Source organism: Ostrinia furnacalis, unplaced genomic scaffold (genome assembly GCF_004193835.3).
Source record: "Ostrinia furnacalis isolate ACB-3 unplaced genomic scaffold, ASM419383v2 OfSCF0076, whole genome shotgun sequence".
NCBI lineage: Eukaryota > Metazoa > Arthropoda > Insecta > Lepidoptera > Crambidae > Ostrinia > Ostrinia furnacalis.
In genome coordinates, this window is record NW_021130315.1 from 609,239 (window position 1) to 623,905 (window position 14,667).

The 14,667-nt window shown below is 38.5% G+C and overlaps 1 protein-coding gene across 1 annotated transcript in view; it reads left to right on the plus strand.

Annotated features, from left to right (window-relative positions):
- Nucleotides 1–14,667, plus strand: part of LOC114350744 (uncharacterized) — a 110,840-nt gene that overhangs the window by 58,760 nt on the left and 37,413 nt on the right. The window contains 2 exon segments of the mRNA XM_028301660.1: nucleotides 7,226–7,448; nucleotides 14,342–14,436. Coding sequence (XP_028157461.1) covers nucleotides 7,226–7,448; nucleotides 14,342–14,436 — 318 coding nt within the window.

Genomic DNA, 14,667 nt, shown 5'->3' on the forward strand with positions numbered 1-14,667 from the left:
CATCACAGAATTATAAATCCTCTATTTTAGTGCTGGAAATACATACTGAAATTGTCAAGATTTTAGTGTAAAAAGATTTAGAAGTTGATGAATATATCGATGCTACGTTCGGCTAAAATCATGGCCACCTGACATCTCTAGGCGACTGAATAGAGCGTTCGGAGCGGCCCGTGCAATGGGGCGAGCGCGCGAAATGGGACGAACTACGGCCGTATCAGGTGTTACGAATGTTTTATATCAGTATCAAACCCTGCCATTCATCACAGAATTGTAAATGCTCTATTTTAGTGCTGGAAATGCATACTGAAATTGTCAAGATTTCAGTGTGAAAAGATTTAGAAATTGATAAATAATATATCGATGCTATGTTCGGCTAAAATCATGGCCACCTGACATCTCTAGGTGACTGAATAGAGCGTTCGGAGCGGCCCGCGCAATGGGGCGAGCGCGCGAAATGGGACGAACTACGGCCGTATAGGGTCGAGTGGATCCTGTGTTACGAATGTTTTTAGAACAGTCCTGATGGATGGAATGGAAACGGAAAACGTTCTATTTTGTTGCTGGAAATATTGAGGATTTCAGTTTCTACAGAAAAGATACATCAATTGATGGAATGTCTAGATTCTATCGCTATTAAGAGCGTTTACGCGGAGCGCGGCGTTTCAAGGGGCATCATTGGAAATGATTCGCGCGCGGCGTTTTTTAATAGTTTTCAAATGTTTATAGCAAAACAATAACAATGAATTATATATCGTTTCAAAGTAAATATTTTAAAGAAGATGTTATTTCGTTATATTAAGCTATTTTTATGTTGAATTAAAGAAGAATAATGGTGTAAAAATCACTTTGATTTTTGGGTATTTCACGTTCTTTGAATTTGTGATTTCTTATTGTAAAATGCTTAAATCTAAGAATTTTCTCAACTATTTGCTTAAGGACCTATGCTATAGGATATAAATGTTTGTTATATCGTTTTCACAGTATTTTTATAAAAATTTCAGCTTGTAAACTGACGCTAAAGTGGAAATTTGAAAACCTGTGTGGACTTATCTTGATAGAATTCTTAAATACTATACTAATCGAAATATTTTCTCAACTAACTATTTAGACGACGAAATTGCCTAATTATTTATGCCTATAACATAATATTTGTAATGTAACTGGTTAATGATTGTAACGGGTTGAAAAAGTACTGTTTTTGCGCCAAACGGCGTAAACGCTCTTAATCGGTATCTACCTACACTGGCGTTTGTAGATCTTATTTTAATTAGCAATTCAAGATCCTAAAATTAAGCTTTACAGCTCTATTTGGCACATTCTATGGCACAGTCCCATAAAACTGAAAAATCTTGGCGTTTTAGAAGTTTTAGTAGGACATACCTACGAGCATAAAACATAGTGAGATATTTTGTCGTTGATTTTAAATAAATACGTAAGTATATTTGAGACAAAAGCAAAATGTGTACCATTTACACCTAAAACGTTTTATTGCTTAGTTCGTGATATCCCTTGCTAAATTCAATTTTGATTCAAATAAACTTCTTTTGACTCCTCCCAAATGGAATTACTTACCTTTAAAGTGAATTCACAATAAAGGTCTGAGCCTTTGGAAAACGTTTGAATTACTTTTATTTGGATTACAAATTGTTTGTTCAAAGGCTTGCGAAATGTTTTTCTTATTTCTGTTTGTTGACGTCACGCGCGCAAAACCGTTGAAACTTGAATTATTTTGTTGACAGCTCAAGCTTGCATGGACGTCAAGCAGGTTCTCTTCAGCAGCCACTGTTACCTGTTCTCTGGGTACCCGAGAGCCTCATGGGTAACTGCTAAGCAGGTAAGATAAAAGCTGACAATTGTAATCTAAGAACAATATAATTCTTTTGTATTATCATTTTAGTCCATAATTATCAACTCTCCAGCATTGGCTAATGCCGATACCTCGAAACCTGTCGTTTAAAAATAAGTGTTTGAGATTGTCGCTCTGGCTACACTTCAAATATTTGAAGAATTCCTCCCTTAACCCTTTGCTTGCCGGACGATTAACTTCCTCTAACAACCTTTTGATTTTCGCGTCCCGGCAAGGGCAACCTACCATAGAAGGTTTTATTGTATCACCTACCATTAATTTAGCCGTGGGTTCGATACCACGAGCGATGTTGTGTTATTTTAAAGTAAAAGTGCAAGTAATATTGTGCCAAATAATCATTTTTTTCTTTCTTTTAAAAAAACTTCGGATAAAATTCTCAATTTTTCCAAGATCTTTTTAATAACAATGGCTACGTATCGAGTCGTAGATACATCAATAAGTTCATCCCCGTCAATAACTTTAGTCTAATTTCCATTGTCACTTCAAATAATTAGACTAAATCTTCGACCTTCATTCTTCAGATCTTCTCATTTCTTATCCAATCTCCTCATTGCACGTAGGCGACACCGAGCTTCAGACTAACAACATTACTGGAAATAACAATTACAATAAGAACGGAATAGATCCCGAAGGTTTTCCTTCCATTAAGTTTTAATTGAATCGCGCATAGACCTGCCATTAAGGTTTGCAATTCTATAGAATCCTACAAACGATATTAGACTAACAAAGTGAAACAAACTTGTTCAGTAAGTTTCTTTCGCTGTTCTTGTTATTGTAATTTTCCCCGAGGTGAGGGTGGATTTTCTCGTAATCCTTTTCCCTGATAGAACTTTCTCTTCAACGTCTGAAAAGTGATATTGTTGGGAATCTTTCGCCAATTGTAATATGATAAGTGTAAGCCTACTTTGTTTTCAAAGTAATATAATATCTTTCGGATACTTGCCTCTCCATTGATAATAAATAACTCTGTTAAAATACGCCTCAATTTCGTTATTAATCAAACTTCTCCAACAAATAAGCCAATGCGAAACTTTTTTATTGAATCTTACTTTTAAGAGGATAAGAAAGAGTCGGGATAAGGTTTTGATCAATCGTTCAGATTCAATGCGATCGCTGAAAGAATATAATGATACAGACGATTAGGTAACATTTACATAGCTTTTACCTATGGATATGGTTCTAGAGAACAATTTACGAGTTCTTTGTTCAGAAATGGACAGCTGCTCTATGTTAGCTAAGCTAAGCTTATAGTGCGCATACTTCCAGTCCGAGTTTAGAGAATAAACACAATAATGATAACGTTTCAGTGCGAAATTTTGTCTAATCATGCTCTGCGTAGAGGCTTATGTTCAGCAGTGGACGTCCTGTGACTGAAATGATGATGATGATGATGATGATAATGATCATGCTCTGTGCAGAGCTTACCTCGCTTGTATTTTAACATGAATTTAACAGTCAACATACTGAAAATATATATTACGGATACTATCCGGCCAGGGTAGTGTAGAAAAATCTTCCATTTAGCCTCCAGAAAATCTCCACAGCTGACCAAATGATGATGACGAAGATTATGTAACTTTCCATAAAGTCCCCGGTAGGTAACATTAGTGGACTAAAATGGTATATTGCTTGTTCTATCCCCAAGGTGTGCGAAGGCCTAAACATGCAGCTAGCCTCAATCCACTCCCTCGAAGAAGAGCGCTTCATAATCTCCGGCATCAGACAGAGCAGCGACTACAGCGCGGGCGCCATTTACTGGTTAGGGGCCAAGCTGGGCAAGAACGCGGAGAACTTCACCTGGGTTGATGGAACTGCTGTAGGGTATCAGGGCTGGCCGCCTTATAATGAGACAGAGGACTCTGAAGACGAATGCTTGGGTGTTCAGGTATGTGTGGCTAATCTAAACTAGGAGGTATGAGTTGTCTCTTGAATGATATTCATCTAGTGTAAAACTTTTTAAGTCGCTAGCTAAGGGCATTTGAGATGGTTGAATCGTTATCCTAATCAAACAGGAAACACAAATGGAGATCACAAATAAAATTACTTTGTTGAAAGAAGTTGCATTAATCTGCATTATGAGATCTTTAAAATACCGTTTTCTTGTCACCCTTTATCTTACCCAAACGTTGTTGCTGACTAGAAAATCAATTTAAAATAGCGAATTACCAAGTCTCGCTTCCGATAAGGATTCGATCATCGATGCTCCTGCAGTTAAAACTGAATGGCCTGATCATGATGAGTCTAATCTAGGTACCAAATCGTAACTAAGTATATCTTCGAATTTCTTTTTACAAATACTTTCCATTGCAGTGGAAGTCATCACCAATTCCATCGCAGCCGAGCGGCCTGTATTGGACGCTGCACAGATGCGGGACCACCGGGGGCTACGTGTGCAAACGAAAGCTCAACCCTGAACATGTCGTGAGGAACAGAACTGTTGAGGGAACATCAGGTACGTAAGATTATACAACAATCCTGTAAATGATAACAAACAAAGTATGTACACACGCCCACACTGTTATCTATCCATTTCCGTTTTTGCTCTCGCTCTAATCAAATGTCGATTCTTTGCGATAGAACGAGATGACATGACTTTCAATGGGCAGTTAACACTGTTGGCGATAGTACCTACCTACTGTTTCCCATGTTCCCATTCTTTTTTTCATGCAAAGTCTGTGGAAAGGATTTTAATAACAATTTCAGAATATTTTAATAAACTAATTTTAATTTCATCAATATCTTTATGCTAGTTACTCAAAGAGGGGTGGGTCTTTCTTTACGTGGGCTTTTCATGGTCCGTCAAAATCCTTATTCATGAAAAATCAAAGTAAGGTACCCACATAGAAGAAATCGACTCTACCAAAAATTTTTCTTACACAACATTATCTGTTACATCTACATAGGTTACATACAAGGTTCATAGGCATACCTTGCCGTGCCCTAGAAACCAGAATTTAAACATAACACCCAGGCCAGCGATGACCCTTGAGTCGTACTTTATACCCTGAAACATACACCCTTAAAATTCCCATTTCCAGGGGAGCTATCAAGCCCAAACTACCCGAGCCACTACGACAACGATTTAGACTACTGGGTGCACGTAGGCGGGCCGCCCGACACTCGCCTGGTCTTCGTCTTCAGGAAAATCGAGCTGGAGTACCAGAAGGACTGCCTCTATGACTTCATTGAGGTAAGGGACTCCTATAATTTGGAAAGGTCTCACAATCAGCGCATTTATCTCCCTGTCCCGAAAGTAGCTGGCATGCTCAATGCCTTCTGCAGTCGCCAATGCCTCTCTATCTGCCTCATTAACGGAGAGGGATGACCAGGGTTCATGGTGACCTACTACCTGAGCCAACGACTACAACAACGACTTTTACTAAGCACTGGGTGCGTCTGGCACGCTCTTGGTATTCGTCTTCTGGAAGATCGAGCTGGAGTACCAGAAGGACTGCCTCTACGACTTCATTGAGGTAAGGGGCTCTTATAATTTGGGAAGGTTTCACAATCAGCGCATACATCTCACTGTCCCGAAAGTAACTGGCATACTCAGTGCCTTCTGCAGTCGCCAATGCCTCTCTATCTGCCTCGTTAACGGAGAGGGATGACCAGGGTTCATGGTGACCTACTACCTGAGCCAACGACTACAACAACGACTTTTACTAAGCACTGGGTGCGTCTGGCACGCTCTTGGTATTCGTCTTCTGGAAGATCGAGCTGGAGTACCAGAAAGACTGCCTCTATGACTTTATTGAGGTAAGGGACTCTTTTGATTTGGGATGATCTTAACTAGCGCATATCTCTACCTCTCCCGGAAGAAGGTCGTAGCTATCCAGGAAGACTGAGACATATGGAACATAAATAAGAATATTCTTTCAGGATTATTTTCAGATGAAACTTTAGGATGCCATTTATAATAAACTTTCCAAACTCATTTTCTTCTACTTTAATCCTAGATAAACGCAATGGATAAGTATCGCGGCTGCACACAGCTACCTCCTTGACTGCGCGACACTGGCCACCAAGAAAACAGCATTATTTTTCTCGACGACCAATTTCGCTACTCTTTTTTTTTTCTCACTCTCGCTCGACTTTCACGTAATGCATTTCCACGTCTCGAATATGTAAATACATTCGTACAGATATTGATAGCCATAGAATAAAAAATATATCTACCTACAATTACATGTTACGGAATCGTAAGTACGTACTGGTTAAGATTAATGACGTATCCTCGTGACGTATATGTGTTGAGCGACTTCAGGCCCATTAGTTACTTGGATAGCTGTGTACCATTATAGTGGTCTAAACCAATCAGTTTCTAAAGGGATTAATATACAACTTATTACGAGCAACCTCGGAAATTGCTTTGTTTAATCTCGAACGTTCGGCCTTTTCATCGATAACGGCATTGTTTGAACCCGNCGTTTTACATAAATATATTGACTTGGCCATCGCATGAAAACACGTGTAAATTAAATTATTTAGTGCGATGGCCAAGTCAATATATTTATGTAAAACGTTAAAGATTTCCTGGCCTGGACTTGGTATTACATGGATCTCACAACTTTTTACCGTAGAACAACTGAGTTGCGAGACTTGGTTTTTTTGACAAGTATTGTTTTTGATGGGATACGCTTTTTCGTGATTCGACCCACGAATTGATCCGCAATGCATATTATAAAAATAAGACCTACTGAGCTTGCAGAATCTACCATTTCAATTTAATCATACAAAGTAGTATCTTTTTCACTTCTCTCGAAATATTTTTTTAGTTTCAATATGAATAATGTTGCCATTTGCAAAAATACGTTCGCGCGGGAACTCATTCCGAACATGCACCGCACTCTAATATTTATGATAATGGTTTCTAACAATGGAATCGAACATCGGCCGAGGAACAGTGTCGCCAATCTGGGCTACAAATCGGTTGCCATGCCAGATTTATGCAACGTACAGTACAGCAATTCAGTATAACTTCTTATATCATGCGCTAATTTCAGTTTTTCATAAAAGATCAAGGAATAATGTCCAACTTTGTTCTACAACTGCAACTTTCTTGGTATTAAAAATTTGGTAATAACCTGCTTATTTATTTTACGCACACAGAGCTGGGTAATGTTTTCATAGAGTTATTTTATGTATTTTGATGGATGAAGCAAAACTTACACTGTGTTCAAATGACTTTTACGTGAACGTTTAAAAGCGCTTTTTATAAGTTTTTTTTTCTGTGAAACTAGATAAGAGGGAAGTTGCGCCGTTATTTTTTAAAGAGGTGTGCTAAATGCACATTATTTTTGAGCAATAATTGTTTTTTTTTGTATCTTCTTGTCTTCTGACATCTTCTTTTCATTCCAGGTGTGGGAAGAGCCCGAATACCTTCTACCAGAGTCAGATTCCACCAGTGCGGGGTGGTCGCGAGACGCTCACGCAACGCGCGCGCGCCGATTATGCGGCGACTGGGGCGGCAAGCTGAAGCTGCTGCGATACCAGTCAAGGACCAACGAGCTGCGCCTGCGGTTTCGATCCGACCACTCGAGACACTTCGCGGGGTTCAAGGCCAAGATCACTGTTGCTGATTGTGAGTGAATTATTTAATTATTTTAAGCGGCAATAGCCAGTGGTGTCGGCCTGCCAATTTGAGGGAGGGCCAGAATACCTCCAACCATAGTTTAATTCCACCAGCGTGGGCTAACCGCGACTGGGGCGGCAAGTTGAAGCCACTTCGTTACCTCTCTTGGCACTAGGTACTGTTTCTGATTGTGAGTAACTAAGTTTGTCACCGTTTACAGGATTCTTTTGCGGCATTTGGAGAATTTCATTGGTCAGACTTCTTCTGTGTCACCGACTTGTGGATGTACTTCATCGTTAACCAGCTGCTTGCCACTGATAGATGAAAGCAAAATCTCAAGCATCGGTATCTCCATAACTCGCTGAAAGTAGAGATGTGCATCAGCTGTCGCAGTAGATGTTACATTCCCAAGCGCCAGATTTTGGTCCAACAAAGATATTTCAATCGCAAGCTTGAAAAATCCTTTCAGCTTTAAAGAAGCTTCGTTGTGTGCTTTCAATAATGTTGCCTCAAAAGCAGCATTCAATACACCTGTTGACGTTTCAAGAACATCGCGAACAAGGCTACTAAGCTTTCAAAAGCTCACGTGGAACAATGAATTCGCTCGGCTCAGTGGCACAGCGCATGGTAATCTACAAAAAAAGCTGTATTTTCAATTTCAACTCTGTACTCCTATTCCGGTTTCAATGGAACCCGGAACGGATGTGTTTAGGGTTGTCGACATCAATATTAATATTTTAGTACCTACTTTTTTTCTATCGTATNCATTTTTAAATGACCTCTATGAAAACAAAATTCCTGTTATGTGTTACCATAGGGGTCACTTAAAAATTAGGGATTGACTGTGAAAACGGGCAATAGACCCGTAACAAGCGCCCTGCTAGGGTATTACAACATGAAATTAATTACTAAATCTTTAATTAATTAATTGTCATAAGTAATTATAAAACATATATTACGGGAAATCTAGATAATTAACCATTACAATCCTAGAGCAATGGCGTCAATGCGCCAACTATTCCGTAGCAATGTATATTAGCTTCCATTTCCACCTAAACTTTTCTAATTAAAATTCTGATCGTGATATCACAAACTAATTTACAATGAAAACCAGCCTCGAACAGTTGAAGGATTAGATTCTGGTAATCGCGTTATCTACGCAATCTAACTAAAGCTTGACACTTAACTTCGGTTCTGATTAACATACTAATTGGTTTGCAAGTGATTTAGTTTCAGTAGATTGAGTTAAAGTCGGGTACGTTTACGTAAAATAACTGTCGTAGTTTGAATGCAAATTACTACTTCTGTGTTATGGGTATTAAGTAACTCCTACATAGTGTTCTCATGTGCTTGTTGATTTTTTTACACACACGTCTCTTGGTTTTACATTACGATTCTACATCTAGGTATGCTAATTTAAATTTGCAATTTTTTTTTATCCACAACGAGGAAGCTCTTGGCCTGTATCTCACCTGATGGTAAGTAATGATTAGGCCGAAGGTGGGAGCGAGCTTCACCCGGAATCCTCAACCACTTACCTCTAACTGCTATTACTCAAGTTGAAAAGCATGCTTCTGAATAGGAAGCTGCCATACCATACTCGTATTAGTTCCTCAATCAGTATACAACAACCGTAACCTGATTTGTGATTATTTCCCTTTAAAGCTTATTGTTCCGTGAAATTAAAAAGCTGTCAACTATCGGCTTTGTTTAGGCGACGGCTAATCCCCCATATTAGGTATATTGGAATTCCAGCCTTGCAGAAAACGAATTTGACGCGGATTATAATAAACCCCGGGCAAAACCAGTAAAGCCGTTCCCGGGAAATTTGTTACCTCCACAATCCACATTCATAATTAGTGTGCCCAAACATACTTTGTGAAGAGGATATTCAGAATGTGACGATGTTTGTTCTTCGTAGCATATCTTATTAGTACAAACAGAGGATTTGTTGACAAACCTACCTGATGGTAGAACGAGCTAAAAATTTAGGCCTTTTCAAAAGAAACATAATTTGATTAGTAGTAAATTGCAAAAAGATGAGACATAAAAAACAACGTTAAACAGGCCACCAATTTATCTCAGATTGAGATAAGTTTTTCATTAAAGTGAGACCACACAGAAATGTAGACTTCGTTGTTGACCCTGACTATAAAAATACTTAGGTACTAAAGATATAAATACAAATAAATGGGAGCTTGATAAATCACTTGCTCTCCATTAAACAAGTTTAACTGATGATAAATGGATGGAAAACTCTATTTTGTTATAAGCACAAAACAAATTCAAACGACAGACGATAATTTTTACTGTATTCTATTTAGGCTTTGTATTTGGGCATCCCACAGTTCACCACGTCATTATTTCAAAGCTCTCACGCTAGCATAAAAGCTTCGTTTCATTTTATCTTTTTGGACAACACGCAGCATTTTTCGTCCAAAAACTGGTCACTTCCCCGACCCGTATCAACCCAACTAACAATATTAGCGACGTTAAAACGCTGCTAAATACATCGCTCTCTTTGTCCCGGCCTTTCTTATTATTTTTACACAAAGCAGGCTATGGGTCTTTATGTTACAGACTAATTATGAGTTTACGCTAGAGCTTCAGTGTTACTAATGAAGTTGCCAGCTTTCGTTAACAATATTAATTTGGGTTGGCAGTCAGTGCTTTTTTGGTAACTACTACTTTAATATAACTTCCTTTCATGCAAAAATGTATAAAATTGTGTCAAGTACAAAAAACTCTAAACTCGATTCAAATTCAAGCAAAGATTCGAGGCTGTAACAGAATTACAATATTTAGACAAATCAAAGACTTAAATCTATTCTATTGTAGATTTATTCATGATTGTGGCTTCATAGAAAGGGGTTTTGACTTTCAGATTTCGGAGAAAACTAAAGATAAATTCGATTTTCTACTTTCACAACTTAGTCTCATATTCGTAATAGCTGCTAATGTACTTTTTCATGCAACTGAAATATAAAACAGCGTAATAAAACGTTCAGCATAGCCGCTTGCTAACTAGGCCTCTTGTGCACAGACTATGATCCGCCATTATGGTATAATGATTATACTTGATGTACGTTTGAAAGCATTCATTCAGGCATTTTGAATAGGTCCACCCTTTAGGTCATATTGAGAACGATGGTATTTCTAGGCTAACAATAGTTGTAGGCAGGTAGTTGTTTTGGTCTGTAACAACATTGAAGATGTGTGATTCAGGAGTGCGTTTGAGAGATAAAAAAATAGTGTTAAAGCATAACGAGGTTCAGTTAACGGACTTCTTCTTACGCACACGCTAACTAATTTAGATTATACCGATTTTAAATTGAACCCAACTGTACCTTAACCCGATAAACACAGCTCAAAAGGAATTCACGGCTACACTAGCCACCCAGCTGTCCAACCCAGAACATACTTGAATTTTCCTTGTCCGAATGGTTTTCTATTTATGCATGAACTACTTTTCAGTACAAAAGAAATATGGGCAGATAGGGATTCTCTCTCGTAATGCACCGAATATTAATAAAGGAAAAAATTCTGTTTTGCTCACAAAAAATAATAAGCATTTCGCATGAATGCGTTGTGTAGTCCATCCATCAAACAGTGGATACATAAGAAAGAACTGAAATAGCCCTACAGAGTCTTTGATAAATCGACTACAGGCATAAATAAATTCATAACAATGGAGAGATGTTATGGATTGGACAGGCCGAGCTATGGTAACATAGTAGGGCAGATAAGGCGCGGAGAAATATCATATTTGCTGGCTACTTATTTTTTTCTTTACCGGTTTCTTTGAAGCAAGTCCATTGCTAAATCAGAAGAACTCTATATTTTCAATCGAACAGCGGAAAGTGCGTCTGAATAGACTTGAAAGATCTGAAAAGATTATTTTGGAGGACAGACAAATCTAAAACTAGTGCATAGTTTTTTTAACTATACCTACTGTAGTACATAAACTGACAATAGTGAGTTTTTTGCGCTGCTTCTACTCAGCACTGGCCCATATTACAGTCCCGAAGCAGTGGTAGGGTTGGGACGTGCAAAAGTACTTTTTGGGAGCCTACTTTCATAACGATTTCAATTCGAAACAGGGAGCACTTACAAACTGTAGTTTTAAATCGATTTATATCCCTCTTTAAAACGGAATTCCAGTGCATTCCCCCGTGGCGAATGTGTGCCATAGCCCATAATGGATGTAGTTAGCGAGAGCCTAGTTTTTTTGCGTGTGAATATTTTAGAGGTGCAGCGCTGTTTCAGCTGGGCGTAGGTCGGATTGTCTCGCTGAACTGGGTCGGTTATAGTGGTTTAACTTGAAAATCAATTTATTTTTTTTAACTTATGGAATCAGTTTTTTTTTATTTTTTGGTACAAAATGACGTCAGAGAACATTCATAACTTCTTTGTGCATAAAATGTAATGCAAAGTAGTAAAAGGCCTAGGCATAGGCAGGATGGGCAACTTCAGTCAAAATAAAAATATAAAAAACTAGATAAACACTTTATGTTGAACTTACAAACAAATATTATAGCTCCGTAGTAAAGAAGACCAAAGTCACAATATAAGAAAACTAACCCCATTGAGACATCAGAAAAGGTGTTTATTTTATGAAGCAAGTTCTAACACCTCATCAATTTTTTCAACTCGTATAATACAAAATGTATTTAAGATGAGTCTAATTACCGAAGTTTTCGGTTACGACGACCGAACATTGTTCAAGAGGCCCTATAATAAGAAAAGTTTGCGAATAACTTATTTATAAACATCCTTTCTTGTGTTACGTAAAATTTCAGTTACCGTAGCAACGTGATGTTTTTAATATCCCCTTTTTACTCGAATGCGCCAGACATAAAGTATTTTTTCACTTTCGAGAAGCGTTTTCGAGAATCTCGATTTTTATGAAACACCACATTGGGCGCCAATTTGTAAAGTCAACAAAGTCGTTTATTTACAAAAAAAACTTCGTTTCAACTGAGTAAACTGGTGTTTTTCCTCGAATTTGCTGAAGTCAGTGATTCCAGTCGGTTATTTCCTTTTTTTAATTATCTATCACTTCACACCACAGTTTCCCTACTTTATTTTTATTCAATCTATAACCTTTGTACTGACTTTCAAACTAACGACCAAAAACTTACTTTACTCACTAAAATAGCACCAATTTCCTCTGACAAATTTCCATCTGCAAACATGGTCCTTCGAACGCAAAGAACAAGCAAATACATTGGGAACCCACGGAATATTTTATCGAATGACTCCATTCGACCTTTTCCCAGCTGATTGAGTGCGGATCTATCACGGTTCACACGCACTAGACCGCTGCGACATGGCGCGTGGAGCCGGCGTGAAGTATTTACAACCTGCCTAGGGTAGGGTGGCTAGACTTTAGATACAGGACAGAAAGTAAGAAAGATTGTTTATGTATTTATTTAGATCTTCCAAACATTCAATTTTCAAACATCGTTCTTATCCAAGAACAAGCTGACTCCATTCGGCCCTTTCTCAGCTGATTGAGCGGATCTATAACGTTACACGCACTAGACCATTGCGACATGGTTTTTGAAGGCAAGACAGATATAGTTCCAAAATACTGAACTGTCCTATGCATGACATTAACAGTGGGGCGCCACCGTCAATACCGGATCTCTGGTTCCGATTTTTGCCATGTTGGAAACCATATAGTTGAACGATGGTAGCGCCCCCCTGTCATTGAGTTTGGTGGGACAGTTCCGCGTGGGTAATCTTTAAAAAAGTATTTTTGATGTTTTTTTTAGATCTTTCAAACATTCCATTTTCAAACGTCGTCTTTCTCTATGAACAAACAAATACGGTGGAGCCTACAGAATACTATTCGGCCCTTTCCCTTTCCCAGCTGATTGAGGTGATCGCTAGGTGACTGAATAGTGTTCGGAGCGCAGCCCGTGCAATGGGGCGAGCGCGCGAAATGGGGCGAGCGCGCGAAATGGGACGAACTACGGCCGTATAGGGTCGAGTGGATCCGTTATTACGAATGTTTTATAACGGTATCAAACCCTGCCATTCATCACAGAATTGTAAATGCTCTATTGTATATGCATACTGAAATTGTGAAGATTTCAGTGTAAAAAGATTTAGAAGTTGATGAATATATCGATGCTATGTTCGGCTAAAATCATGGCCACCTGACATCTCTAGGTGACTGGATAGAGCGTTCGGAGCGGCCCGCGCAATGGGGCGAGCGCGCGAAATGGGACGAACTACGGCCGTATAGGGTCGAGCGGATCCTGTGTTACGAATGTTTTTAGAACAGTCCTGATGGATGGAATGGAGACGGAAAACGTTCTATTTTGTTGCTGGAAATATTCAGGATTTCTGTTTCTATAGAAAAGACATCAATTGATGAAATGTCTACATTCTATTGCTATTAATCGGTATCTACCTACACTGGCGTTTGTAGATCTTATTTTAATTAGCAATTCAAGATCCTAAAATTAAGCTTTACATTGGGCACATTCTATGGCAGTCCCATAAAACTGAAAAATCTTGGCGAATTAGAAGTTTAAGTAGGACATACCTACGAGTATATAACATAGTGAGATATTTTGTCGTTGATTTGTGTATATTTGAGACAAAAACAAAATGTGTACCATTTACACCTAAAACGTTGTATTGCTTAGTTCGTGATATCCCTTGCTAAATTCAATTTTGATTCAAATAAACTTCTTTTGACTCCTCTCAAATGGAATTACTTACCTTTAACGTGAATTCACAATAAAGGTCTGAGCCTTTGGAAAACGTTTGAATTACTTTTATTTGGATTACAAATTGTTTGTTCAAAGGCTTGCGAAATGTTTTTCTCATTTCTGTTTGTTGACGTCACGCGCGCAAAACCGTTGAAACTTGAATTATTTTGTTCACAGCTCAAGCTTGCATGGACGTCAAGCAGGTTCTCTTCAGCAGCCACTGTTACCTGTTCTCTGGGTACCCGAGAGCCTCATGGGTCACTGCTAAGCAGGTAAGATGAAAGCTGACAATAAATTGTAATCTAAGGCTGGGTTGCACCATCTTACTTTAACTTTGACCAACGTCAAAAATCTGTCAAACTCCATATAAAAAACACCGGTTATCGTCATAGTTACGGTCAAAGTTAGGTGGTGCAACTCAGCCTAAAAAGATAATAATTCTTTTGTATTATAATTTTAGTCCATTTAAGTCTCCAGCATTGGCTAATGCCGGTACCTCGAAA